We start from the raw sequence: 27,496 nt of genomic DNA on the forward strand, positions 1-27,496 counted from the left end.
TGTTTTTAAAGTGCTTTGAAGATGAAAGAGCCAATGTAAGAGTTACTTTAGTAATTGTTTTGTGGGTTCAATGAGACCACACTTCTCTTTCTTGACATATTTTACTGCTTCCTTTTGTGCTGCTGGGTATTACCATAATGGGCAGAACATGAAAAAATAAGAGAAAAATACTAATCGACGAAGTGATTCTGAGCCTTTGAAGAGACTGGTTTGGATTGGGCCAAATATGTTCTTAATGAATCCAGGCCTGTCTGCTATCCACTACTATACCTGCTCCTATTATTTAAGAGTAGCAGCCACACCGCAAGCAGAGGGGCTTGCACACCTCTGGTCTGACCCGCATACGGTACCTCCTAACGACATCTTCATTGTACGTATCCTCGTCACCTCGTCTTTGGCTTTCCCTTCACAGTAGTAAGCTCCGATAGTTTCACTAGCTTGCTCCCTTTTCCACACCACTCTTTTGGCTGTTCCTCTTGTCTCATCTTCAGAAACTTCTAAAGGATTCTGGTGTTGGCTCAGCAAGGCCTCGTAGTCTCGCCCTATTGTGACAGTCTCGGGGGAACTCCATCTAGCTGCAATGCAGATAAGCGATGTCTCTGAGTTGCCCACTAGAGGGAGTGAATTGATCAGCATCAGGTCCAGTGCTGCCTCCACTTTGCCTAGAAACAAACAACAGGTGAAGGGATTGTTCTGTGGAATCGGAGCATTTCTTTTAGTTCTGATTCATCACATAGGGACTTTTGAAGTAATGCCTCACACTCAGTGCTTCCCTCTTACTGAACACTGAATTAAAAGAAATTGGCTGTATGTCAAATGTTCTGTTCTACATACTTTGGGAACAAACACATGGAAAGAGAGGACCACATGTGGCTTTCCCCTGTTTGTGTAGAATGGAACGTGAGCTACCTCTCTGGGCACACAGACCCCTTCCCCAGATCTCTTCATGGTGAGGGGGGATGCAAAAGACAATACATTCAAACCTGTGCTACCTCCTTTAAGACCAGTGTGAAGAAATAGGGGCATATGAAGACTGTTCTGTCATCACTTCAGGTAGAACTGGATGCATGCATCAGTGGCCATGTACAGTAATTCCTCATTTAACACGTGCCCGCTTAACACGTTTTCATGATAGCACGATTTTTTTTTGGGAACATTATTTGAATTACCCGACCATCTCTGGAATAACACTATTTCCCCAGCTAGCCTGTTGCCGGTGGCTGCGTGGGGCTTCCCCCGCCTCCCTGCAAAGCGGCAGAGGGTTCACCGCTCGCTGCGCTGTTCCCCGGAGACCCCCCCGCGCCGGACTCAGTGTGGGTCCTGGCAGACCCATCACAGAGGCATACTCCCAATCCCCCTCTCCTCTTCTCCCCTTCCCTTCACCAGAGCCAAACACCTCCCCTCCCTGCTGTAACCCAGTCCCCTTCCCCCCCCCCCCCCAACCTTATGTCCTGGTCCCAACAGACACCACCGCTCGAAACACAACCCCTACATTTTCCATTATTTTCAATGGGAAAATTGACTCCGCATAACACGTTTTCACTTAACACAATCATTTTTTGAAACATATCTATAGTGTTAAATGAGGAATTACTGTACTGTTCTAAGCAGCCAGTGTATAAGAATAATAGCATCTATTTTACCATTCATAAGCTTGCAAGTTCAATAAAGATGCTGCTATGCAGGGCAAATGGCTCCCTGTCTTCTACAATAATTACATTCCTCTCATATCTAAAAGCCTTCTCTTGGGAATCCATTCTATGTGTTAGGATTGTGTGATATCCATTCAATGGGATAGCCTGTCTTCCATCCAAATGCACTTCACCACTGGCTGTCCATTCCCAGGTGGTAGTGAAAAGACGAGAGAAAAAGTTAGAGACATTTCTGTGAATACTTCAGATAATTTAGAGCCACAACACTAGATCCACAGCACTGTGACATGTTCTAAATGCAATAATAATTAAAAAAACCTAATTTTTTTTGAAATGTGAAGAAATCATGGCCCCTCGGGTTGAAACCGTTTGGACCAAACATTAGCCTGAAAGGAACTTCCTCTAGCCTTCCCCTAAAGTTTTGAATGATTGAAAACCGGGAGTTATCATGGATATAGGATTTCAAATGGAACGAGAAACAAAGTGTAACAACAAACAAAGTGAAAAGGCTTCTGGTAAGTTATAATAATGAGTTAAACACTGGATCAGAACCTCATCTGGGCCTGAGGGACATTATGGGCCAAATCTGCAGCTTGGCCTTACCTGGGACTTCATTTTTATGGGAAGAATTTGTACCAGGAAAAATAGAGGCCAGTATTTGAATATTTGCTTCTATGAACCAATTATAGTCCCATATTTGAAACTTCTGAACCACCTTTTCCACTGCTTTGTATCTTGTGTCCCTGTGCAAAATGGATGGAAAACATTATTCTCACTTTGCCGAGATGCAATTGGCTATACAAAGTGCAGGGCAATAAAAAAATCCAGATCCCCAGTTTGCATAAAAGAAAGTCCCTCTTTTTTTATCCTAACATTGTTAATTATGAATAACCTGGTTTATGCTCTATTGTCATAAAATGACTTTCAAACCAAACAAGTAAACCCTCTCGCATTGTCCCCTTCCCTCCCTGATCTACAGTCTTGTGTGACTATGATTTGAAACACAAACACCCCAATGAGAACAACCACATCAAACAACAAAGTTAAAGGGGCTCCTTCCAAAAAAAGTACCTGAAGTGATCAGTGTTTTCAACAGTTTAAGAACTCAATTTAAGAGAGTAAATCAGTTTCAGAATATACTTACCAGCTTACGTGAGATGGGGGCATGAGCAGCAACTACATATTCCTTACATTTTGAAATAATCTGGGCATACCACATAGCCATAGGAATGAATAACCATAAGAGCAACAACAAATACTTTCAGAGGGGTGTCGAGTTAGTCTGTAACTGGAAAAACTTAAAAAACAACAAATAGTCTTGCAGCACCTTTAGAGACTAACAAATACTTTGGACTTCTGAATGTCTCCCACAGATCAGAAAGTGCTTTTCAACCATTTACCAGTTAAGTTTCACAACACAGCCAAGATGTAAGTATTTTTTATCATCATCATTTTACAGACTGGAAAACAGGCAAAAGAAGGTTTAATGACATTCCAGAGGATATAAGAAGTCTATGACAGAAAGAAAAATAGAAATCAGATGTTCTAATTCCTAATCCTATGTGTTTGCCAATAAATAAGCATAATTATAATGTTTTCTTTTGGAAACAACTTTAAATCTTAGTTGTTGAAGAAGTGAGGTAGGGACCCCCTTGGCTGTGTCTAGACTGGCAAGTTTTTCTGCAAAAGCAGCTGCTTTTGCAGAAAACCTTGCCAGCTGTCTACACTTGAATTTCCGCAAGAACACTGACGATCTCATGTAAGAAATCAGTGCTGCTTTGCGGAAATACTATGCTGCTCCCGTTCGGGCAAAAGCCCTCTTGCACAAATCATTTGCACAAGAGAACCAGTGTAAACAGCACAGTACTGTTTTGCGCAAAAAAAGCCCCGATGGCTAAAATGGCGATCGGGGCTTTTTTGCGCAAAAGCGCCTCTAGATTGGCACGGACACTTTTCTGCAAAAAGTGCTTTTGCGGAAAAGCGTCCGTGCCAATCTAGATGCTCTTTTCCGCAAATGCTTTTAATGGAGAACTTTTCCGTTAAAAGCATTTGCGGAAAATCATGCCAGTCTAGACGTAGCCCTTATGTTTAGTGCTTTTGGAATGAGAAATAAGAATAATGAAAAGAGGAATGCTGTCATATTTCAGCTAAAATGTAAACAATGATTTCTGTTAAGCATCACTTTTTCCCCCCAGCTTTAGATTCAGCTGTATTTTGTGTATAGCAGAAGCTTCTCTGCAGTCAGTATTTAGTGCCGTTCCATTTACAGATAGCTTTCATATTTGCAGCAATGAGTGTAGCTTTAGATAAAAAAGTCAAAGGGGAACAGTGTTTACTATATATTCTGAATATGGGTGTGTATATTTTGTGCTCTAGTCCAAGGGAGGAGGTACCTCATGCCATAAGTATGGGTACGTCTACACTACAACGTTAATTCGAACTAACTTAGTTCGAATTAGTTAATTCGAACTAAGCTAATTCGAACTAACGCGTCTAGAACTAAAAACTAGTTCGAATTAGCGTTTTGCTAATTCGAACTAGCAAGTCCACATTGAGTGGACCCTGAACAGGGCTTAAGGCTGGCTGGAAGCAGTGCCGGCAGGGCATCAGAGGAGGACTTAGAGCGTGGAGATGCTGTCTCAGGCTAGCCGAGGGCTGCGCTTAAAGGGTCCCGACCCCCACCCCGGACAGACAGTTCTCAGGGGTGCCCCGCTTGCAAAGCAGTCCTGGCTTGGAGTGCCTGGAGTACCCACACTGGGCACATCACAGCACTCAGCCATCAGCCCGGCTGCACTTGCCGCAGGCTGCGATCTGGGGAGAGGGGGCAATCGGGGGGCTGCAGGAGAGCTTCCACCCCCAGAAGCCTGCAGAGCCAGCCCAGTCCTCCCCATCGGGGGCTTGTACCCCATTCCTCCCTCACCTCCTTCCACTTACCCTTCCCTAGCCCCCCTTCTTATTGATGTACAAAATAAAGATAACGTTTCTTCCAACATTGACTCTGTCTTTATTGAACAAAACTGGGGGAGACTGGGAAAAGGAGGTGGGAGAGGGGAAGAGAGGGTATGTCTACACTACCCCGCTAGTTCGAACTAGCGGGGTAATGTATGCATACCGCACTTGCTAATGAAGCCCGGGATTTGAATTTCCCGGGCTTCATTAGCATAAGCGGGGAGCCGCCATTTTTAAATCCCCGCTGCTTCGAACCCCGTGTAGCGCGGCTACACGGGGCTCGAACTAGGTAGTTCGGACTAGGGTCCTATTCCGAACTACCGGTACTCCTCGTGAAACGAGGTGTACCGGTAGTTCGGAATAGGCACCCTAGTCCGAACTACCTAGTTCGAGCCCCGTGTAGCCGCGCTACACGGGGTTCGAAGCAGCGGGGATTTAAAAATGGCGGCTCCCCGCTTATGCTAATGAAGCCCGGGAAATTCAAATCCCGGGCTTCATTAGCAAGTGCGGTATGCATACATTACCCTCCTAGTTCGAACTAGGAGGGTAGTGTAGACATACCCAGAGAGGCTAGGAGAGGGGAGGGCAACTAACATGATCAGGGGTTGGGAACAGGTCCCAGATGAAGAAAGGCTACAGAGACTGGGACTGTTCAGCTTATAAAAGAGGAGACGGAGGGGGGACAGGATAGAGGTCTCTAAAAGCAGGGGTTGGGTGGAGAGGGTGCATTCAGAAAAGTTCTTCCTGAGTTCCCATAAAGAAGGACTAGAGGACACCAAGGGAAAGGAATGGGTAGCAGGCTTCAAACTAGTAAGAGAAAGTTGTTCTTCTTGACAAAGCAAATAGTTAACCTGCGGAACTCCTTGCTGCAGGAGGCTGTGAAGGCTACAACTAGAACAGAGTTGAAAGGGAAGTGAGATCAAGTCATGGAGGTTGGGTCCATGGAGTAGTCTTAGCCAGGGGGTAGGAGTGGTGTCCCTGCCCAAAGTTTGTGGAAGGTTGGAGAGGGATGGCACGAGACAAATGGCTTGGTCACTGTCTTCGGTCCATCCCCTCCAGGGTCCCTAGGGTTGGCCGCTGTCGGCAGACAGGCTACTGGGCTAGATGGACCTTTGGTCTGACCCAGGACGGCCATTGTAAGCTCAGGGCTCAGGGTCGGGGGTCTCAGTGGACCCCCTTGATTTTCATGCACACCTGCTCCTGGGTGGCCAGGCTGGCAGCTCTCCTGCCCTAGACGGCCACTTTCCTGTGCCTAGTGCGGAGATCGTGGACGAGGTCCACGATGTCCGCACTAGCCCAGGAAGGTGCCAGCCTCTTGCGGTCCAGGGCAAGCTCCCGGGAGCCGCCAGCCTGGTCCTGGGAAGAGGGGGTGGGCTGGGGGACATCGGGTGGGTGGCTCTGTGCCGTGCCAGGTGCAGGGTCTGCTGGCTGGGTACTGGCAGGCTTGCACCTGGCACGGGCACCGTAGCCAGCCCGTGCCCCTTTAAAGGGTCCGGGGCCGGGAGGGGGGCATAGAGTTTCCCTGGTGTTGGCCAGAGTGGCCACCAGGGAAACCTGGGGAGGGCTAGCCTCCCACTAGTTCGAATTAAGGGGCTACACACCCCTTAATTCGAACTAGTAAGTTCGAACTAGGCTTAATCCTCGTAAAATGAGGTTTTCCTAGTTCGAACTAAGCGCTCCGCTAGTTCGATTCAAATTCGAACTAGCGGAGCGCTAGTGTAGCGGCTATGAATGTTAGTTCGAACTAACGGATTAGTTCGAACTAACATTGTAGTGTAGACATATCTTAGGGCACACAGACCCCTCCCATCCAAGGGTGCGGCAGTTACCACCCTTCATGTGCCAACCCTGATTATTTACGTTACTTAATAAAGAAAAAAACCTTCTGGAAAGTACGTTGTAAAGAGTCAAAGAAGTCAAGTAATTCTGTAGCACATTGTAAAAATGCCTTCTTTGAAAACAGCTGAAGCTAAGTAGTTGTATGATGCAAGCATGACCAGTTGGGCTGGTGCTTTTTAGATTTTTATTCATTCTTTATTTACTATATACGGGTTAATCTTGCAATCTCTACTCATATGAGCAGTTCTTCTTCACTTACTTGGGGTATGTCTAGACTACATGACTCTGCCGACAGAGGCATGTAGTCTAGACGTACCCTTGAGTGCCAAGTCTCTTGCTTTTACCAGGGTAAATCACAAGCAACTCTACTGAAGTCAGTCTTTATAGCACTTTTTTATATACATTTCCTACACAGCACTGCATACTTGCTGAAAAGCATCATAGTGCTATAGAAGTTGGGGAGCTATGGCAATATAGGGCAGCTGAGAAGCCAGCCCATATTCTGGAAACACATAACTGGACATGGACCTGAACCAGACCATTGGATCCTAATATCCCCAAATTCTGCAGAAGTTCAGATTCAGATCTGGATCCCAACTCCGTGACTTGGGGTGATTGTTACATGTAACTTGTTCTCTTTGAATGGTGGAGCTTGAGGCAAGGTTACAAATCAGAATGAAAATGCATTGATATTACTGCCAGAGAAGGGCTTGCATAGCACCTGCATGGACACAAATCTATCCTTCCCCTTCCATCAATATAAGAAGCAACAGATATATATATAGCTGTACCAGTGAAGCAGATGTAATCTAGGCATGCCCTTAGTAGTCCTGGGGATGAGGGAGCTGTCAAAGTCTCAAAGCTGCAATCCATTTCAGGCGGGAAAATTTAATCCAAGAGGAAGTTCTGAGCTAGTGAAGCTGCATCTCTAGATAGAGGGTTTCAATCCTCATCTAGATCTTCTGAAACAAGAATAGCTCTCTTAGCTCCCACTGGCATCAACATCTGTGGGACTGGATTTTTAGGACGTGAACTAAAAAACACTGAAATAACAGAAAGATCTCAGATATCTCCAGCGGACAAAGGGTCACACCCTTAGTCCTCTTAGATTTAGGGCTTGTCTACATAAACAGGTAGTGGTCAGTAAACTGGGGCATAAGGCCTAGTCTATACTGACACATTTTGTTGCCAAAAGCTGCCTTGGCAAGCTGCTTGATGACAAAGCAGTGAGTGTTTACACGACAATGTGACTTTTATCAGGAAAAACAGCCAGTTTTGGCAACAAAAATAATCTGCTCCTGAGAGAAACTTTTGTCTTTCCCCCTCGCTTTATTGTCAATAAAGAGCCAGTGTAGACTCTGTTTGTTTTGTCAAGAAAACAAGCTCCCACCAGTATCCCACAATGCTTGCCCTGATGGCTCTGCTCAGTGTTTTGTGATATCTGCTACCCTCTATCCATGCACCCCTCCCCTTTCAAAGCTCTGGGAAGTATCTGACAGCTGAGTGAGCTGCTCCACTTGGGGAACAAAGCAAATAACTGGAATGTTTCCATTTTGCTCTGTACTCGGAACACAGGGACAGGCAGATTGCTGCTGAAGGGGAGGACTGGAGAGACTGCTGTGCTGTTTGACATTCCTGAGCCTGGAGAGCTCATCCAGCTACAAGGGAAACCCAAGAAGTGCAGGGATCAGCTCTGCCTTCCACAACACTGAATTGCAGGATGCTTACCCATGTTGCTTTGCTCTTTCTGATGACAGGGGAGCTAGCAATGTGGCCCTGAAATGTCAACAATGGGAGGCAAACAAATTGGGTTGACTGGTTTTCACTTTTGCCGACTTTTGTATGTTGACAGCACTTTTGTTGCAAACCTTCCCACTATAGACTGCAGTGCACTAATTGTTCTGTAGTGTACTTTGGTCAACTGCACTTTGAAACTAGAGTAGGTAACTGTTCACTAGGGAACTTTTAGTGCCCAGGAGCAACATCCACATGGTCTGTTAGAGCAGTGGGTCTCAACCCAGGATACACTTATCTCTGGGGTTACACAGAGCTCTTTAAGGGGGTACATCCACTCCACTAAATATTTGCCTAGTTTTACAATAGGCTACATAAAAATACTAGTAAAGTCAGTAGAAACTAAAATTTCATACAGATTTGTTGACATATTGTCATGGAAATGTCAGTTCAATATTTATATTCCAAGTAATTTTATAATTATATGGTAAAATTAAGAAAGCAAGCAACTTCTCAGTAGCTGTGCGCTGTGACACTTCTGTACTCCTGAGTGTGATTTTGTAAGCAAATAGTTCTTAAGTGAGGTGAAACTTGGGGATACATAAGACAAATGAGATGCCTGAAAGGGATATAACAGTCTGGAAACGCTGAGAGCGACTGCATTAGAGTGCAGCAGGTTAGTGCAAGGTACATTTATACTCCAGGTTGCTGTGCTCTACATGATCACAGACAAGCCCCTAGGAGAAAGTGCAGATAAAGTAAATTTGTGTTCCAAGTCAACTGCTTACAGCATCCCTGCTTCACTGCCTCTCCTGGCCAAATCTTTCTATTCTTATTCAGGAGGAACTCCCACTCCCCAAGTGTGGCAAAACTAACCCTTGAAGTCAATGGGAGTTTTGCTCAAGCTGTGACAGAAGGATTTAGCTCTCTGAGAACAGTGCAATAAACACAGACAGGAAACAGCCTCTCTCTGTATCAGTGAAGATCCCTTGTGCTTCCTTGAAAAAATCCTTTGACTCCTGCCCCTCGCCTTGTAGAACTGACCTCTGCAGGAAGGCAATTTGCTGTGCATGCAAAGGGGGTTTGGAAAAAGGAGGCCACCACATGCTGCCAACACTGGAAATAGGAGGTGTAATTTACAGCAAATTTGCTGCCAAAAGAATATTGACAGAGTTATGGCTACCCAGTGCTACCCTGTGCCTTTCCAGATCAGGGTGGTTGCTTAAATTGAATCTTTAGGCATTACTTTATTTCTGTATTTTCTGGTTTGTTACACTACACCATCTCACCCCACTTCCCCACATCCCTTACCTCTGCCTCTGTGGAGACACCAATTGCCCATGTAGCTACAGAGAGCACAACTCAATTGGAACAGAACTACTCCAAGGCTTGCACTATTCCCCCCTGGCATTAATGATCCAGGGAAAACTAGAAGCAGTTAGCACAGCTCTTACCATCATTTCCAGGGGCTTATAGTCCATGAGGGATGCTGTGGGTATAAGAGGTATAGGAGGCTGCAGTGCACTACCCTTTGGAAGTGCACCAGCCTGACACCTTTGGAGCACCACTGCTGAAAGGGCACTCTAGCCATAGACCCACCTGTAGTCTGCCCCCAGGTTCCCTCCCACTTATTTTCTTCCCTCGTGGCCCTGCCCACAACACTCCTCTTCACACCCCAGCTCCATCTCTTCCCCCAAGGTTCCTCCTGTCCATGGCTTATGCCTTGGGGAGAGGGGAAGGCAAAGAAGGAAGAACCTGGAAGGAGGGGACAAAGAGGAGGGGTCAAAGGGAGTCTGGGGGAAAGGGTGGGGGCGGCAGAGAGTGGGGCCTGGGGCGTATTGGGATTGGCACACAGGTGTGGCCTTGGGAGAAGAGGCCAGGCAGTGTAGAAGAAAGGGTGGAGCCACTGGGCAGTGGCCCCCTCACACTTCTGGATGTTTCCAGCATTCAATACCAGGTTCCCCAAATGTGAGGAATGCAAGAGCACTTTGCACTCTCCTCACAATCTCTTGAACATTCTAAGTGTCCACCAAAACTCCTCCTTTGCAATGGCATTCACACGCTGCCATGTACCCTGCCAGTCCACTGTGCCATGTTATTGCTCCGGCAAGTCGGCATACATCACCCTGTAACGCTAGTCTCAGTCGCGGTAACTGAAAGGTGTCTCAGAGGAATTCTCTGGCTCTTATCTCAGATGCATGCTAATTTACAGACCTACAAAGCCTCTGAGAATTTTTAAAATATTGCTGCCCCAGACATTAGCAGAGGTAATCTGTGTGTGGTAGATTAGTGCCATACTCTGAGCCACGAGCATGTGTGAAAATATCAGAAGAATGGGATAAATGTAATGACAAATCTTTTATTTCTTGTAAATGTAAGAAATCCCTGACTCAAAATTTGCTCCCCTAAACCCTCTGGGCCACGATCAGGCATGTCTATTTTCAAGACAATCTGAGTATGCATGGGGACAGGGACAGATTAACTCTGCTGGAACCCAGGGCTATTAGATTTTTGGGGCCCCTAAGACTCTGGAATAGGGCAAAAATGAGGGGTTCAGAATGTGGGCGGGAACTATGAGTTAAGGGGGGGTTGTGTGCAGAAAGAGGTAAGGGACTCTGACTGGGGGTGCAGGCTCTGGGGTGGGCTTATGGATGAGGTGTTTGGGGTACAGCAGGGGGCTCCAGGCTGGGACCACGCGGTTTGGAATGCCAGGAGGGAGATCAGTGCAGAAGGCTGAAGTGGGGTGCAGGGTGTAGGTGGGAGTTAGCATGTGAGGAGGGGGAGGAGGGGAGGTTCAGGACTAGGGCAGGATGTTGGAGTGCAGTGTCTGAGTGGAAATTAGGGTGGGGGAGGGCTGAGGGCAGAAGGTTGGGGTGGGGATGCAGGGTCTGGGCAGAAAGAGTTTTGGGAGGAATGAGACAGAGGGGTTGGTTGCAGTGAACTCATCTGGGGCAGGTCCCTTTTGGCAGTGCAGGCCCCAGGGAGGGAAGGCAACAACTGTACACTGTCCAGTGCTCGTCCACAGGCATCATCCTCATTGGCCATGTTGTCTATTGGGTTGTAGATGTAGATCTTGTTGATACAGGAACTGAGTTAGGTCACTAGGGGTATGTCTAGACTACATGCCTCTGGCGACAGAGGCATGTAAATTAGACTACCCGACATAGTCAATGAAGCTGGGATTTAATATCCCTGGCTTCATCAAAATAAAAATGGCTGCTGCCCTGTGCCGGTTCAGCTGATCGTCGGCACAGCGCAGCAGTCAAGATGCAGATCGGTCGACAGGGGAAGTCTTTGTCGACCGCTCCTGTAAACCTTGTTTCACGAGGCATAAGAGAGCGGTCGACAAAGGCGTTCCCTGTCGACAGATCCGTGTCTTGACTGCTGCGTTGTGCCGACGATCAGCTGAGCCAGCACAGCGCAGCAGCCATTTTTATTTTAATGAAGCCAGGGATATTTAAATCCCAGCTTCATTGACTATGTCAGGTAGTCTAAATTACATGCCTCTGACGACAGAGGCATGTAGTCTAGACATACCCCTAGAGGTCATCCCAGCCAGTTTGGGCTGGTTCTAGTTAGTTCTGTGTTATGAAATAAAATGGACACTTGCTCATTTTATAATAAAATGGACACTTGCTCATTTTATAATAAAATGGACTCTTGCTCAAGCTCTCTGTGTTTCCACTGATTTCTTCTTAAACTGTGGAACTCCGCACGATATAACAAAGTGGCTTCAGCCAAGGAACCTGGACTAGAGGGGTCCCACAAAAACATCTGCACTTTTGGTAACCAGGGGATCTTTCTGCAGGGGCCCCGGGTGCAGCCATTAAAACTCCTTTCTTAATCCAGTCCCGCGTGGGGATGTGAGAGCACTTTGAAAAACTGACTGATAACCTTAATTATGCAGTCTCTAGCTTTCTTTTATAACAGCAGTCACTCAGGGCAGTCATGCCAGCCAGACCAAAGGAAACAAAAATCACAACCCCATATCTGAGAATTGGTCAGTGTTTGTACAGGACTTTGAACATGTAATGTGCTATGCAAGTGCTGGTATTATTAACGCTTTCTTCATTAGTATTATGATAAGGCAACGAGGTAATCAGGGAAAGAAGGCAGCAGGAGGGGGGTGGAAGGAAAAGAGCTTTTTAGGGCTAGAATCTGAAGGGGAATTGATTTCCCTATGGTTTTTTTAGGCTTCATTATCAACAACCTGTATAAGGAGGAGTTGGCAATGCTTAGCAACAAAAATAGATCCCCTTTGGGTTCTGAGCATAGCAGAGAAACAGCAAGAGCCATACAACAGAGAAGTTGATATGTAAATTCCAGGCAAGGTCTGTCTAGTAGAAGAGTAGACTAGGAATCCAGGCTCAAAAACCTCCCTGGTTCTCTGGGTTGCCACTCTCCAGGATTAGCCTGGAGTCTCGCAGCATCAATCTCCCAGTGACTATTGAAAGTAATCCTAGAGATTTCAATAGAATACTTTAAGAAAGTGACATTGTCATGTTGGGGAAAAAATCTCTGAGTAGCTTCAGTCAGAGTTGGCAACCCTAACTGTGGGGCCTCTTTCAATCCCATATCCAGGCAGATTTCTTTCAGGAAGCATCCACTGATTACTTAAATCCATTCATAGAGGAGTGGGCATTGTCCAGTGTTCCCTGCTCTGTATCTCTGTCTGGATGCTTTGTTTTGACCCTGTAACCCACCCCACTGATTTTTCTTTCTGTGTGCCTGGTATTAAGTGGATCCCCTTGTACACTGTTGAGGTGGAGGTCTTTGTTGTTTTTATAGGGAGAATTGTCTTTGAGGGCTCTGCTCATCACCTGGGGACCACGTAGGCTGCATTTCTCCACACTTCAAATACAATTAACTCCTTTCCTCCAAGGAAAAATCAGAGGCAGGAAGTAGCTGCTCAGGAAGCACTGTCAGATAATTTCCTTTCTGGAAAGGGAAGCTAGCCGTATCCTGCAAGAATTTTCATATGGATTCAGGTAACACGACTATAGTGCTTAGTATAAAACACTGCCCTGCTGGCATCCGTATCAAAACTCCCATTGTCTCCAATGGGGGTGAGAAGCTCAATCCTAGTCTTATAGCTTTCAACCACCACACCAACTAATAACCTGAAACTTTTATTGGGTGCGGTTCTTGAAAGGCCTGGGTAATGTCTTTGAGTACATGAGGCCTAGATGAACTTGCATGTCCTCCAGCTCTGCGGACACATAGAAAGAAGTGTCTCTTCAATTCCTGAGTGGCTCCTTGTGAGACGGTCAGCACTCTCACTGACCACTGGGGCTGCCAATTCTGGGCAGATCTATTCTTGGAGGTTTTATCACATGACAGTGTTTTAATTAAAGGTTAATCTTTAATTCTTGGAGACTCCAGGACAATCCTGGAAGGTTGGCACCATTGCCACTGAACTTTAATGGGTGCACTGAACACTATTCAGGATAGAGCTTTCAGTCTGATTCAGGGAGTGAATGAACATAAGAACATAAGAATGGCCATACTGGGTCAGACCAAAGGTCCATCTAGCCCAGCATCATGTCTGCTGACAGTGGCCAGTGCCAGGTGCCCCAGAGGGGGTGGACCAAAAACAATGATCAAGCAATTTGTCTCCTGCCATCATTCTCCAGCCTTTGACAAACAGAGGCCAGGGGCACCATTCCTTACCCCCTGGCTAATAGCCTTTTATGGACCTAACCTCCATGAATTTATCTAGCTCTTTTTAAACTCTGTTATAGTCCTAGCCTTCACAGCCTCCTCTGGCAAGGAGTTCCACAGGTTGATTGTGCGCTGTGTGAAGAAGAACTTTCTTTTATTAGTTTTAAACCTGCTATCCATTAATTTCATTTGGTGTCCTCTAGTTCTTATATTATGGGAACATGTAAATAACTTTTCTTTATTCATCCTCTCCACACCACTCATGATTTTATATACCTCTATCATATCCTCCCTCAGTCTCCTCTTTTCTAAACTGAAATGTGCCAGTCATTTTAACCTCTCTTCATATGGGACTTGTTCCAAACCCCTAATCATTTTAGTTGTTCTTTTCTGAATCTTTTCTAATGCCAAAATATCTTTTTTGAAGTGAGGAGACCACATCTGTACACAGTATTCAAGATGTGGGCATACTATAGTTTTATATAGGGGCAATAAGATATTCTTCGTCTTATTTTCTATCCCTTTTAAAATAGTTCCTAGCATCCTATTTGCTTTTTTGACTGCCGTTGCATACTGAGTGGAAGTTTTCAGAGAACTATCCACGATAACTGCAAGATCTCTTTCCTGACTAGTTATAGCAAAATTGGCACCCTCATATTGTATGTATAGTTGGGGTTATTTTTTCCAATGTGCATTACTTTACACTTAGCCACATTAAATTTCATTTGTCATTTTGCTGCCCAGTCACTCAGTTTGGTGAGATTTTTTTGAAGTTCTTCACAGTCTGCTTTGGTCTTGACTATCTTGAACAGTTTAGTATTGTCCGCAAACTTTGCTACCTCACTGCTTACCCCTTTCTCTAGATCGTTTATGAATAAGTTGAATAGGATTGGTCCTAGGACTGACCCTTGGGGAATACCATTAGTTACCCCTCTCCATTCTGAAAATTTACCATTTATTTCTACCCTTTGTTTCCTGTCTTTTAACCAGTTCTCAATCCATGAAACGACCTTCCCTCTTATCCCATGACAACCTAATTTACACAAGAGCCTTTGGTGAGGGACCTTGTCAAAGTCTTTCTGGAAATCTAAGTATACTATATCTACTGGATCCCCCTTGTCCACATGTTTGCTTAAAAGAAACCCACAAAATAAGTCCTACCGTATTAAGATGCCACTCTCAGTGTGGACTAGAAATTTACTATTTTTCTTAAATGAAAGCTTAGATTTTTGAGCATAAGATAGCAACTTGGAACAGAGCTTATTATTCAAACAAGAGATGGAAGTGCAGAAAGAGCTCAGTTAGATTCCTAGTCTTGTCACAAGCTTCCTGGACAAGTCATACATAGATCCCTTTCCTCAATTCTCCTCTGTAGATAGTCGCTTCCCATTCTGTATTTGTGAAATGGATTGTTCCTTCCTAAGTGGAGTACTTTGCATTTGTACTTATTAAACTTTGTCCTATTTACCTCAGACCATTTCTCCAGCTTGTCCCAGATCATTTTGAATTATGATCCTCCCAGCTTGGTGTCATCCGCAAACTTTATACTCTCTATGCCAATATCTAAATAATTGATGAAGATATTGAACAGAACCGGTACCGAAACAGATCCCTATGGAATCCCACTTGTTATGCTCTTCCAGCATGACTCTGAACCATTAATAACTACTCTCTGAGAATGGTTATCCAGCCAGCTATTCACCCACCTTATAGTAGACCCATTGCAGTTGTATTTCCCTAGTTTACTGATAAGAAGATCATGCAAGACCGTATCAAATGCTTTACGATAGTCTAGGTATACCACGTCCACTGCTTCTCCCTTACCCACAAGACTCAGTTTCCCCATCTGTAAAATAAGATGAGTGTGAGGCTTGGTGTGAACTGACTTCATTTGTACTTGTATGTAAACTATGTTAAGATCCTTGAGTGGAACTTTCAAAAATGCCAAATATTATTATGGTGATAAAGTGATTGTTCCAATTACCACCCTCCTGCCTTTTAGTGGAAAACCTTTCTATAACCTTTGGGGAGGTGGAAACTTACCCAAGGAAACACTTCAATACACATATCAAACCCTTTGATCATGAGTAGAAGCAGTGTCATTAAAAGGAGACTATAAAGTACTAAATCCCAAATGCTTAGGAGGCTGTACTTAGCTTTCATCATCAGCATGGAGCACATGACACATTAGCAGTTTAATATAGGACCTTCTGCAGTGTATTTGTTATATGACATTATGCAGTCATGGACATTAAGACTAATTTAGAGTGTATTGAAAACAGACAGCCTACTAAACCTCTCTTTTCTCAGTCCTTTGAACTCACTTTTGTGGGCTTGATGGAAGAAATGTTTTTATCCTCTAAAACAAAGCCCAACCACTAAATTGCCTGCAACTCTGGATTTCTCACTGCTTTAGATTGAAAGCTTTTTGGACTGTCTTTTTTTTTAATGTATTGTATAGTAAAGAGTATATTGGTACTTTGATGGCTCTAAAATCTAAACAGACTCATTTCTAAATCTTTTAGATACCAAGAAATATATTGTTTTGGCAACATTGTTGAGAGAGTATGTGGATAAATCCCTGTGATATTATCGTTCTCATATAAGTCTGTATTAAGATCTTGTCCTTTTAGATATATCTTTGTTAAGTGTTCTTATAGAATCTCTGTAACATTGATCTATCTATGTTCAATAAAAGTGGCATGTTGCCTTATCCCCCTGAAAAAGATCCCGGGTGCTTCTTTCAAGCACAAGTACTCAAACCTGACACACCTTTAAAATTAAATGGAGTAATTCATTACAAGTACAACAATAAATTAACCAATATTGAAATTTACAGTTATAATTTTGCAAATAATTGAACCACTTATGGACTTTGTCACTATTCTTACAAAAATACAATAATCTCATCTAGTAGTACTGGTTGAAAAATTGAGCCAATTTTTTATAATCATCCAGTTACTTTTTGGGAGATGTGAAGTGTGATTTTTTTTAATTAATAGGCTAAACAAATCTGCCATAGATGGCTAGATTCGGTTGGTCCTGTCTCAAAACATGAGGGTGGACTTTTTGACTTCTTAAAGGCCTTTTTCAGTCCTACATTTCTATCCTATGATTTATAAAATTTGAAAAGTTAACTAAAAGTTTTGTCAAAAATGTCGATTTCAAAATGTTCACCCGATCTCCTTAACTAGTAGGAGTATTTGAAGTGAATTGTAAGAACTTCCGATGTGAATAAGGATTGCAGGATTGGGCCATAAGTGCAGTTTCATGATAAACAGTTCCCTTTTATTTTTTTCATTTTTAATATAATGTATTTGCTGAATGTTGTGGACTCTGGAGTCCAGACTAAAACCCATTGATACCGCAAAAAATACCAAACCTTTTTTGTGTGCAAAAGATAACGACCAGGTACTTTCCCAAACATAGTCAAATTCTTGCAGTTGAGCTCCATTCATAATAATCATAGAAACATAGAGGTGGAAGGGACCTTGAGAAATTATCAAATCCAAATATCCTGTGCTGAGGCAGGGCAAGCAAATCTAGGCCATCCCTGGCAGTTGTCCAACCTGTTCTTAAAAACGTCCAATGAAGAGGACTCCATAAATTCCCTTACAAGACTATTCCAGTGCTGAACTACCCTAACAATTAGAAAGTTTTTTCTAATCCTTAACTGAAAGTTCCCTTACTGCAGATTAAGCCAATAATTTCTTGTCTTCACTCTAGTCAATAATGCAGAGCTCTTTTGATCAAATGATCTCAAAACACTTCACAAACGGAAGTCATTGTCATTATCCCCATTTTGCAGAAAGGGAAAAAAAGACAAAGTGACTTGTCTAAAATAATCCAGCAAGCCAGTGATAGAGCCAGGACGAGTGTGCAGGTCTTCATAGTCCAAATCCAGTGCACTAGCCTAAAGTCCAAATTGCCACCCACCAAACTAACTGCCCCCCTCAAAGGGTCAGCCTTAGCAGGAATACAAAGCTAATACACCATCGTAAATAAATTATTATTGTTCAAGGCTGTCTCTGCCACTTATTAGCCAGAAATAATAAAATTCACACTATCACTGATACATAACAGCGGTTACATGTTTTTTCAAAACTCGATGCCTCTGACTATAGTCAATGGAAAGAATCACATTGTTTTAAGAACTTACAATTTAAAATACAGACATCAGTTGATTCCTCTGTTCTGCTCTCTTATTTATTCTCCTATCCCAAGACAACTATGTACCTGCTCTGTGTAAGGCATGGATCTTATATACTGCTGTTGCCTAGATTCTTTGGGTTAAGTATCCCACAAAACACTAAGACATGTTCTCAAAACTAGGATTTTATAATGCATTTTAAAAAAATGTGGAACCACTGTAATTTTCAGAAGTTACACGTTTATGTGTTTGTGTGTGTGTGTGTGTGTGTGTGTGTGTGTGTGTGTGTGTGTGGGCGGGGGGGGGGGGGAACAGCTCCACGGGAACTGGTGCTTGTGGAGAGCTAGCTCAAAAGCTTTTTTCCTGATGTAATTCAGGAATAGTTCCCATAAAGCTAAAACAGTTATTATGCTGGTATGAAACTGACATGAGAGGAAAATCAATTCCTTGGCTTCCTATACACTTTAGTCTATTTTATTGTTCCTCTGTGTGATCGTTTCAACTGATACAAAAAATTGTCTATATTGATTTTCAGAGACACTGATACAAACAGAGATTCAGGTCCCACATTTCAGTTTTCTAAAAAAGGAAGGTGGGAGTACAAAACCTAGAGAATACAAATATTTTCACAACATGAAAAGAGAAAAGTCTAGGAAAACAGTTGTCAGGTGCAAACACTGTTTTGCATTGTCAGAAACACAAACACAACAGCATTGTGCTGGCACATGAGAATTAGAGAGGGATACTTGCAGAAATATGAAAGTGAAATTGAACCAGTCTAATTTCACTCTCTAGGCTGAATAAAATGCAAAAAATAAACAAATAGCATAAATCGCAAAAAGAAAAATCTGTGGCTGAGATTATTTCAGTTTTTAAAACGTAAGGTTTTGTCATTAACTGGAGTTGACTGGATAATAAAAAAATAGATTTTTGAGATCAAAATGTTGGTGAATTATACAACCCTTTTCAGTGAGTTTGTTCTTTACTTTGTATTTGACTCTGACTAAATTAGCTGTTACCACTCAAGAGAGAGATCTTGGAGTCATTGTGGATAGTTCTCTGAATAACATCTGCTCACTGTACAGTGGCGGTAAAACAACAACAAACAGAATGTTTGATATTCATTAAGAACGGAATAAATACTAAGATGATAATATCTTATTGCCTCTATATGAATCCATGGTATGCCCACATTTGAATACTAGATGCAGATGTGATCATTTCATCTCAAAAAGCTATATTGCATTGGAAAAAGTTCAGAAAAGGACAACAGTAGTGACTAAAGGTATGGAAGGTGTGTCATATGAGAAAAGATTAATAAGACTGGGATTTTTCAGAATAGAAAAGAGCCTAAGGGGTATATGATAGAAATCTACAAAATCATGACTTGGTGGAGAAAGTGAATAAAAAAGATTTACTCCTCCCCATAGCACAAGAAAAAATGGTTACATACCTTCTTATAACTGTTGTTCTTCAAGATGCATTGTTCATGTCCATTCCAGTTAGGTGTCTGTGCGTGCACATACATGTTAGCCAGAAGACTTATCCCCTAAGCAGCTACCCATAGACCCTTAGGCTGTGTCTAGACTACATGCCTCTGTCGTCAGAGGCATGTAGATTAGACACATAGGCAAAGGCAAATGAAGCCGCGATTTAAATGATCGCGGCTTCATTTAAATTTACATGGCTGCCGCGCTGAGCCGACAAACAGCTGATCAGCTGTTTGTCCGCTCAGCGCACTAGTCTGGACGCTCCCCTGCCGACATCAAAGCCCTTTGTCGGCAGCCCCGTTATTCCTCGTGGGATGAGGTTTACCAGGGCTGCCGACAAAGGGCTTTGATGTTGGCAGGGGAGCGTCCAGATTAGCGCGCTGAGCGGACAAACAGCTGATCAGCTGTTTGTCGGCTCAGCGCGGCAGCCATGTAAATTTAAATGAAGCCGCGATCATTTAAATCGCGGCTTCATTTGCCTTTGCCTATGTGTCTAATCTACATGCCTCTGACGACAGAGGCATGTAGTCTAGACACAGCCTTAGAGTGGTGCCAAAATGACACTCAAAATACAGCCCTGCTGACCACTCCCTTTAGTTCCGTCTTGCCAACTATTCCAACCTTGGGGAGGGAGAGTGGCATGAACAATACATCTCGATGAACAGCAGTCATGAGAAGGTATGTAACTTTCCATTTCAAGTGTTTGCTCATGTGCGTTCCAATTCAGTGAGTCCTAAGCCCTAACTCAGGAGGCGGGGTCAGAGTTCTGTACTGACTGGAGCACCGCTCTGCCAAATGCTGCTTCAACCCTAGATTGATGAGTGGAGGGAGCATCTCCACTAAGCTATAGCATTCCCTGATGCATGAAACTATCCACGAAGAAATGTGTTGAGCTGAAAGATTGGTCCTTCATTCTGTCCGCTATGGCTACAAACAATTGGATTGGCTTCCTGAAAGGCTTAGTTCTTTCAATGTAAAAAGTCAGACACATGAATGCACATGAACAAACACTTGAAGAACCAGTGGTCACCAAATGAAATTAATAGGTGGAAATTTTGAAGCAAACAAAATGTAATACTTCTTCACACAATGCATAGTCGACCTGAGAAACTCCCAGCTTTAACAGGGTTAAAAAAAGAGCTAGATAAAGTCATGGAGGATAGGTCCAGCAATGGCTATTAGCATGATGGGCAGGGATGGTGCCCTTAGCCTCTGTTTGTCAGGGCTAGGAATGGGCATCAGGGTATGGATCACTTGATTACCTGTTCTGTTCATTTCTCCTCTGGAGCACCTGGCATTGGCCATTGCCAAAAGACAGAATACTGGGCTAGATGGACTTTTAGTCTGACCCAGTGTGGCTATTCTTATGTTATGCTCTTATGTTCGGGACATATTCATCAGACTTAACTAGAGGATGGGCCTCACAAATGTATATTTAAAAAATTGCATGTGTTTTACCTGCTCCATTGCAGATCCTCCATTCCAGCCATCAGACTGTCACTTTCCAGTGAGCATGAATGTAAATCACAATGGAACCTTTTGTGTGTGGTTACAGCACTGACCTATGTATGAAACCCAAAATCAAGTTCCTGCTCTATTTGATTCAGAGCAGTTTTTCATCCCACTATGAATCAAGGGGTATGTCTACACTACAGCACTAATTCGAACTAACTTAGTTCAAATTATGTAATTTGAACTAAGTTAATTCGAATTAGCACATCTAGACTTAAAAACTAGTTTGAATTAGCGTTTTGCTAATTCGAACTAGCACGTCCACACTGATTGGATGCTGGGTCGCATTTAAGGGCAACTGAAACCAGTTCCGGCAGGGCATCAGGTCAGTAGTTGCTTTGTGTGGCTGCTGTCTGAGGCTATCTGAGGCTCGTGCTTAAAGGGACTCCCCCCGGACAGCCCGTTCTCAGATTTTCTGCTTGCTTGTCTACTTCACTGAGGGACAGCAAAGCGTTTTTCTCTGCGCCTGCCTGTGTTGGGTGGTTCCCTTTGGGGCCACCGCTGCAGTTGGCAACATGGAGCCAGAGCTCGCCCTGGGCTTTCTGGTGCAGTTTTTGGACTTGCTGCTGAATCCTGCCAGCAATGGCTGGAGGCTGCCTGGCACCACCTGGTGCACGTCAGCCCCCTACCTCTCCGCCTGGCCTCCCTGGGGGCCGTGGAGGAGCCGCAGCAGCACCTGGATGCCAGCGTGTCCCACCGCATCTGGTGTCTGGACACCAGCAGCGACTGGTGGGACCGCATCGTCCTGGAGCACTGGGGAGACCAACAATGGACCCAGAACTTCAGGATGAAGAGGGACACCTTCCTGGAGCTCTGCGAGTGGCTCGCCCCTGCTCTGCGGCAACAGGACACTCATATGAGGCCCGCCATCCTCCTCCAGAAGCGTGTGGCCATCGCCCTCTGGAAGCTCTCCACGGAGCAGTGCTCATGCAGGTAGGGCACTCACCGGCCACTGGGCTGGGGGGGAGGGCGGCTGCAAAGAGGGGATGGGCCACCCCAAGGAAAACGGGGGCGGGGGAGGAGGCGACAGTGCCCCACACAGGAGGGTTCGGTCTGTCCCGGCCGTACTACATGCCGCCCGCGGGGGTTGCTTCTGGGAGTGGGGCACGCGGCAGTGCCAGGGAATTAACACTCCCAGCCACCCGGGCACCCCAGTGAATCGTGGTTTGCTGTGTCTCTCTGCAGGTGGTCAAGGCCATCAACCGGGTGCTGCTTCGCAGGGTGGTTTGCCTCACCGACTGGACACCATCATCCAGGGGTTTGGTGCCCTCGGCTTCCCCAACTGTGGGGGGGCCATTGACGGGACGCACATCCCCATCCGTGCCCCGGAACACCAAGCCTCCCAGTACATCAACAGGAAGAGGTACTTCTCCGTGCTCCTGCAGGCCACGTGTGACCACCGGGGCCAGTTCACGGACATTAATGTGGGCTGGTCTGGCAAGGCACATGATGCCAGGGTGTTCTGCAACTCCTCCGTCTGCCAGAGGCTGCAGGCTGGGACCTTCTTCCCCGACTGCCACATCAGGGTCGGGGACATGGACATGCCTGTGTGCCTGGTGGGGGATGCGGCTTACCCCCAGCAGCCCTGGCTCATGAAGCCGTACATGGGGCACCTCAACCCCTCCTGCCAGGCCTTCAATGCCAGGCTCACCAGAATCGCATTGTGGTGGAGGGGGCCTTCAGATGATTGAAAGCACGATTTAGGTGCCTCCTTACCCGCCTCGACCTCGCCGAGCACAATATCCTTCTCGTGGTGGCAGCATGTTGTGTGCTGCACAATTTGTGTGAGCAGAAGGGGGAGGCTTTCCTGCCGGCCTGGATGCCTGAGGCTGACCTCATGGCTGGCCAGTACGTTCAGCCCCACACCACCGTCCTCCGGGAGTCCCGGATCTGGGAAGCCCTGCGGGAGAGCTTCCAAGTGGAGGAGGAGGACTGAACTCTCCCTGCATGCCCCACTGGGGCCTTCTTCCACCCTCCCCTCCCTAACCCCCCTTCCTTATGTCAAATAAACACACCTGTTTTGACAACCAAAATCTCTTTTATTTTACATAACTGGGGTGGGGGGAACGGAGAAATGATGATGGGAGAGGGAGGGGGAAACCTGGGAGGAGGAAGCTAGAAGGGGGAGGAAGGGAAGGGAAAGCTCAGGCTTGGGGGTCCTGCTGGCTCTCTCGTCTCGCAGCACTGTGGTTGTGGGGATATCGAGGGGGAGTGGGTGTGGAGGGTGGGGCAGGAGGGACAGGGGTTGCAGAGGAAGCAGGAAGAGGAGCAGGGGTGGGAGGAGGAGCGAGAGCTGGGGCGGCCGCAGGGGCCGGAGCAGGAGGAGGCAGGAACCTGTCCACCAAGATCTTGAGGTGGCCTCTGAGGGCACGGCCCTGTTCCTCCAGCACCTCCAAACTCCGCTGCCACAGCCGCTGGTCCTCCCGGACCCAGTGGTCCTGGGTGCGGAGCTGGTGCTCCAGGAGCCGCAGGTGCCATTGCTGGTACTCCTCCTGGTTCCTGGTGTGCCTGCTGGCCCAGGTGTGGGTGGCTGTTGCAGGCGAGGTGGTGCGCCCTGCAGTCCCAGGTGCTGTGGCTGTGGTGAAACAAGAGCAGTGGTCAATTCTCCCTGGGGACAAGGTGGGTGAAACCCAGCCTCCCTCTGCAAGGCCAGGGCCCCTGCATGATACCCAGCTACTGCTCCATGGTGGGCAAGGCCCAGGCGCACAGACCCTGGGCTCCTTCTCCCTCCACCCTCCCGTACACATAAGGGGAGCATGATGGCACTCACATGCGGAGCCCTCTTCGGCCTCGGACGACACAGCCGATGTGCTCTGTGGGATGCCTCGGGGGTCCTGGGTCCTAGGCAGGCTCCCTGCAGGCTCCTGGCAACGGCGCCCTCCTCCTCCTCCTCCGTATCAGGGACGCGTCCCTCTGCCCTGGGGGGGCCAATCATCACCCGGGGGGCATGGACGGCGTGAGCTCCCAGGATGTGGTCCAGGGCCTCAAAGTGGGGGCAGGTCTCCGGGTCGGCCCCTGGCTGGGTGGCCCTGGAGTAGGACTTCCACGGGTCCTTAATTTTGCAGCAAACCTGCTCCCAGGTCCGTATGTGGCCTCTGGTGGCCAGGCTGGCAGCCATGCGGCTGTAGACGGCCGCGTTCCTGTTGCTAGTGCGGAGATCATGGACGTTGGATGCTTCCCCCCAAAACTCGATGAGGTCCACGATCTCCGCACTAGACCAGGTGGGCGCCTGCCTCTTGCGGCCCCGGGCAGGTTCCTGGGAGCCGTCAGCCTGGTGCTGGGAAGAGGGGGAGGGCTGGGTGGCAGCGGGTGGCTGGCTCATCCCGTGCCAGGTGCAGGGTCTGCTGGCTGGGTGCTGGCAGGCTTGCAACTGGCTCAAGCACTGTAGCCAGACCGTGGCCCTTTAAGGGCTCTGGGACTGGGAGGGGGGCAGAAGAGTTTTCCTGGTTTGGCCCACAGTGGCCACCAGGGCAACCTGGGAAGGGCTAGCTTCCAACTAGTTCGAATTAAGTGGCTACACAGCCCTTAATTCAAACTACTTAATTCGAACTAGGCGTTAGTCCTCGTAGAATGAGGTTTACCTAGTTCGAATTAAGCGCTCCACTAGTTCGAATTAAGCGCACTGCTAGTTCGAATTAAGTTTGAACTAGAGGTTTGTATGTGTAGTGCCTATCAAAGTTAATTCGAACTAACGGCTGTTAGTTTGAATTAACTTTGTAGTGTAGACATATCCAAGCAGAGGAGGAACTAGATTATTTCATGTTCCAGGCCCAGGCCTAACCATCAACTATTGTCAGTCTCTCTTGTCTTCTCTGACCCAAAACCTTCATGATGAAAGTTTCACGGTGACTGATATCCCTGCAAAATATTTTAGCTTCAACAAATCAGCATTTTTTATCAAAATGTAAATTTCAATGAAAATGTTAGTGCTACTCACCATACAATGTGCCCATCTCATCGGATTATCATGGGATTTCACTTTGTTCTCATGGATTTGATGGGTTCTAGACTAGTCCAATGCCTCTGTGCTCTGGCTATTCCCAATTATTCCTTATCAGAGTAGCCTCACTCATGGGTGGTGAATAGAAGATGCAAGGGAAGACAATACCTCCTAGGTCTTAATGCTCAACCATATCCCTTTTCTGACAGTTCCAGCAGGCCCTCACAGCAGGCTGTTGCAGCCTTGTGAGTCTTCCTGCCACCATCCCTTCTCCCCACTGGATCTATTAACATAAAAGTGAAAAGCATTCCAGCCTGCCAGACCTATTAGCATAGCACTGAACCTGTGAAAGAGCCATTTAACAGGCATGTGTCAATCTGGAGGTATAGATTGTCAGTTTCTGAACTTACTTACAAAAAAAGATTGTGCATTACTGTTTAAAATTTGCTTGAAATATTTCATTAGTTTGTTGCTGAAGATTATAAAAAAAAATCACATTGCTAAAAAAAAACCTTGCATAGATTTTGAGATGCACAATCTGAATATTCAGCTTTAGCCTTAAATTATTGGGTCTTCAGAAACAGCTTTTTAAATAAATTCTTCAAAAGTATAACCTTATCTAATAGTACAAAAACTTGCTTCCAAAGTCTTCCTGTCTGTCCCTGCTCTCCTTTCACTCCCCTGTTGAAGAGAGTCCTTAAAGGGACAACATCCCTTTTCTTCCAAATAGCTGGACAAATGAGTTTCCCTTTGTTTACTACTATTTGATTAATCGGTTTTAAGAGAACCCTCTGCCAAAATCAGCACCTTAGTAAGATATAAAATCCTTTGTTGTGCCTAAAATATTTGGAAATAAACATTTAACATAAACATATGATGACATTTTATAAACATGTCTGTTGTTATGGACATCACAAAAATAAATTAGGAGACAATTTTTCACTCCAGAAAGTGGATTAAGCTACATGGGGGAAGGCTGTTCTAGATTTGATTTTAACAAATAGGGAGAAACTGGCTGAGAATTTGAAAGTGGAAGGCAACTTGGGTGAAAGTAATCATGAAATGGTAAAAACAATGACTAGTCCTGTGGCACTTTAAAGATTATATTCCTTTGTAGAAGAATGGCTACTTTTAAATCCATTAATGAGTGCCCAGGCAGGTTAAAATGTTTCCCTACAGATTTCTGTATGTTACCATTTCTAAAACCTGTTTTGTGTCCATTTATCCTTGGTCGCAGAGACTGTCCGGTTTGGCCAATATACATGGCAGAGGGGCATTGTTGGTATTTGATGGCATAGATCACATTAGAGGATGGACAGTTGTATGAGTCTCTGATGTTGTGGCTGATGTGGTTAGCCCTGTGATGGTGTCGCTTGGATAGATATGTGGAAAGAATTGGCAATGGAGTTTATTGCAGGGGTAGGTTTCTGGATAAGTGTGTCTGAGGTATAATGTGCGGCTGTTAGAAAGAATTTACTTCAGATTCTGAGCCAGGGATTGGCCTGTCTCCCAAGACCTGTGAGAGTGAAGGATCATTTTCTTGGATAGATTGCAGATTGTCAATTATCTGCTGGAGGGGTTTGAGCTAGGGGCTGTAGGTGATGAGGAGTGCTGTTCTGTTATTTTCCTTGTTGTGCAAATCAAAGAACTGATAGGTAAAATCCCATGGGAAGCAAGTCTAAAAAGAAAAACTATTGAAGACAGTTGGCAGTTTTTCAAAGACAATATTAAGGGCACAAGAGCAAATTATTCCACTGTGTAGGAAAGATAGGAAGTATAGCAAAAAACCATCCTGGCTTAACCAAGAGCTCTTGAATGATCTAAAAATCAAAAAAGAATCCTACCAAAGGTAGAAACTAGATCATATTCAAAGGATGAATATAAACAAATAACACAAGTACGTAGAGTCAAAATTTGATACGCCAAGGCACAAAATGAGATCAAACTAGTTAGAGATGTAAAAGGGTAACAAGAAAACATTCTAAAAATACATTAGAAACCAAGGACAGGGTAGGCCTATTGTACACTGAAGAGGGAAAACAACAGAAAATATGGAACTTGCAGAGGTGACTAATGATTTATTTGTTTTAATTTTCACCAAGCAGGTTGATCGTAATTGGATGCTTAACATATTGAATGTAAGTGAAACTGGGGTAGGGTCAGAAGCTAAAATAGGGAAAGAACAAAGTTAAAAATTACTTTGACATATTAGATGTTTTCAAATAACCAGGGCCTGAGGAAATGCATCCTGGACTATTCAAGAAGCTGATTGAAAAGATATCTGAGCCATTAGCTATCATCTTGAAAAAAGTCACAAAAGATGGGAAAGATTCCAGACAACTTGAAAAGGGCAAATATAGTTCCCATCTATAAAAAGAGAAATAAAGACAACCCAGCAAACAGAGCAGTCAGCTTAACTTCTGTATCAGGAAAGATAATGGAGCAAACAATTAAGGAATCAGTCCGCAAACATCTGGAAGATTAAAAGGTGATAAGTAATGGTCAGCATGTGTTTGTAAAGAACAAATCCTGTCAAACCAACCTGGTAGCCTTTCACTGATAGGAAAAA

At 45.2% G+C, this 27,496-nt stretch overlaps 1 protein-coding gene across 2 annotated transcripts in view; it reads right to left on the reverse strand.

Moving 5' to 3' along the window:
• TEK (TEK receptor tyrosine kinase) overlaps window positions 1–27,496 on the reverse strand; it is an 85,339-nt gene that overhangs the window by 50,556 nt on the left and 7,287 nt on the right. For both annotated transcript variants that reach the window (XM_014575592.3, XM_006127248.4), the window contains exon 2: window positions 351–662. In XM_014575592.3, the coding sequence (XP_014431078.2) occupies window positions 351–662 (312 nt within the window). The remainder of the gene's footprint in view (window positions 1–350; window positions 663–27,496) is intronic.

The sequence above is a fragment of the Pelodiscus sinensis genome, chromosome 6 (assembly GCF_049634645.1).
Source record: "Pelodiscus sinensis isolate JC-2024 chromosome 6, ASM4963464v1, whole genome shotgun sequence".
Taxonomy (NCBI): Eukaryota; Metazoa; Chordata; order Testudines; family Trionychidae; genus Pelodiscus; species Pelodiscus sinensis.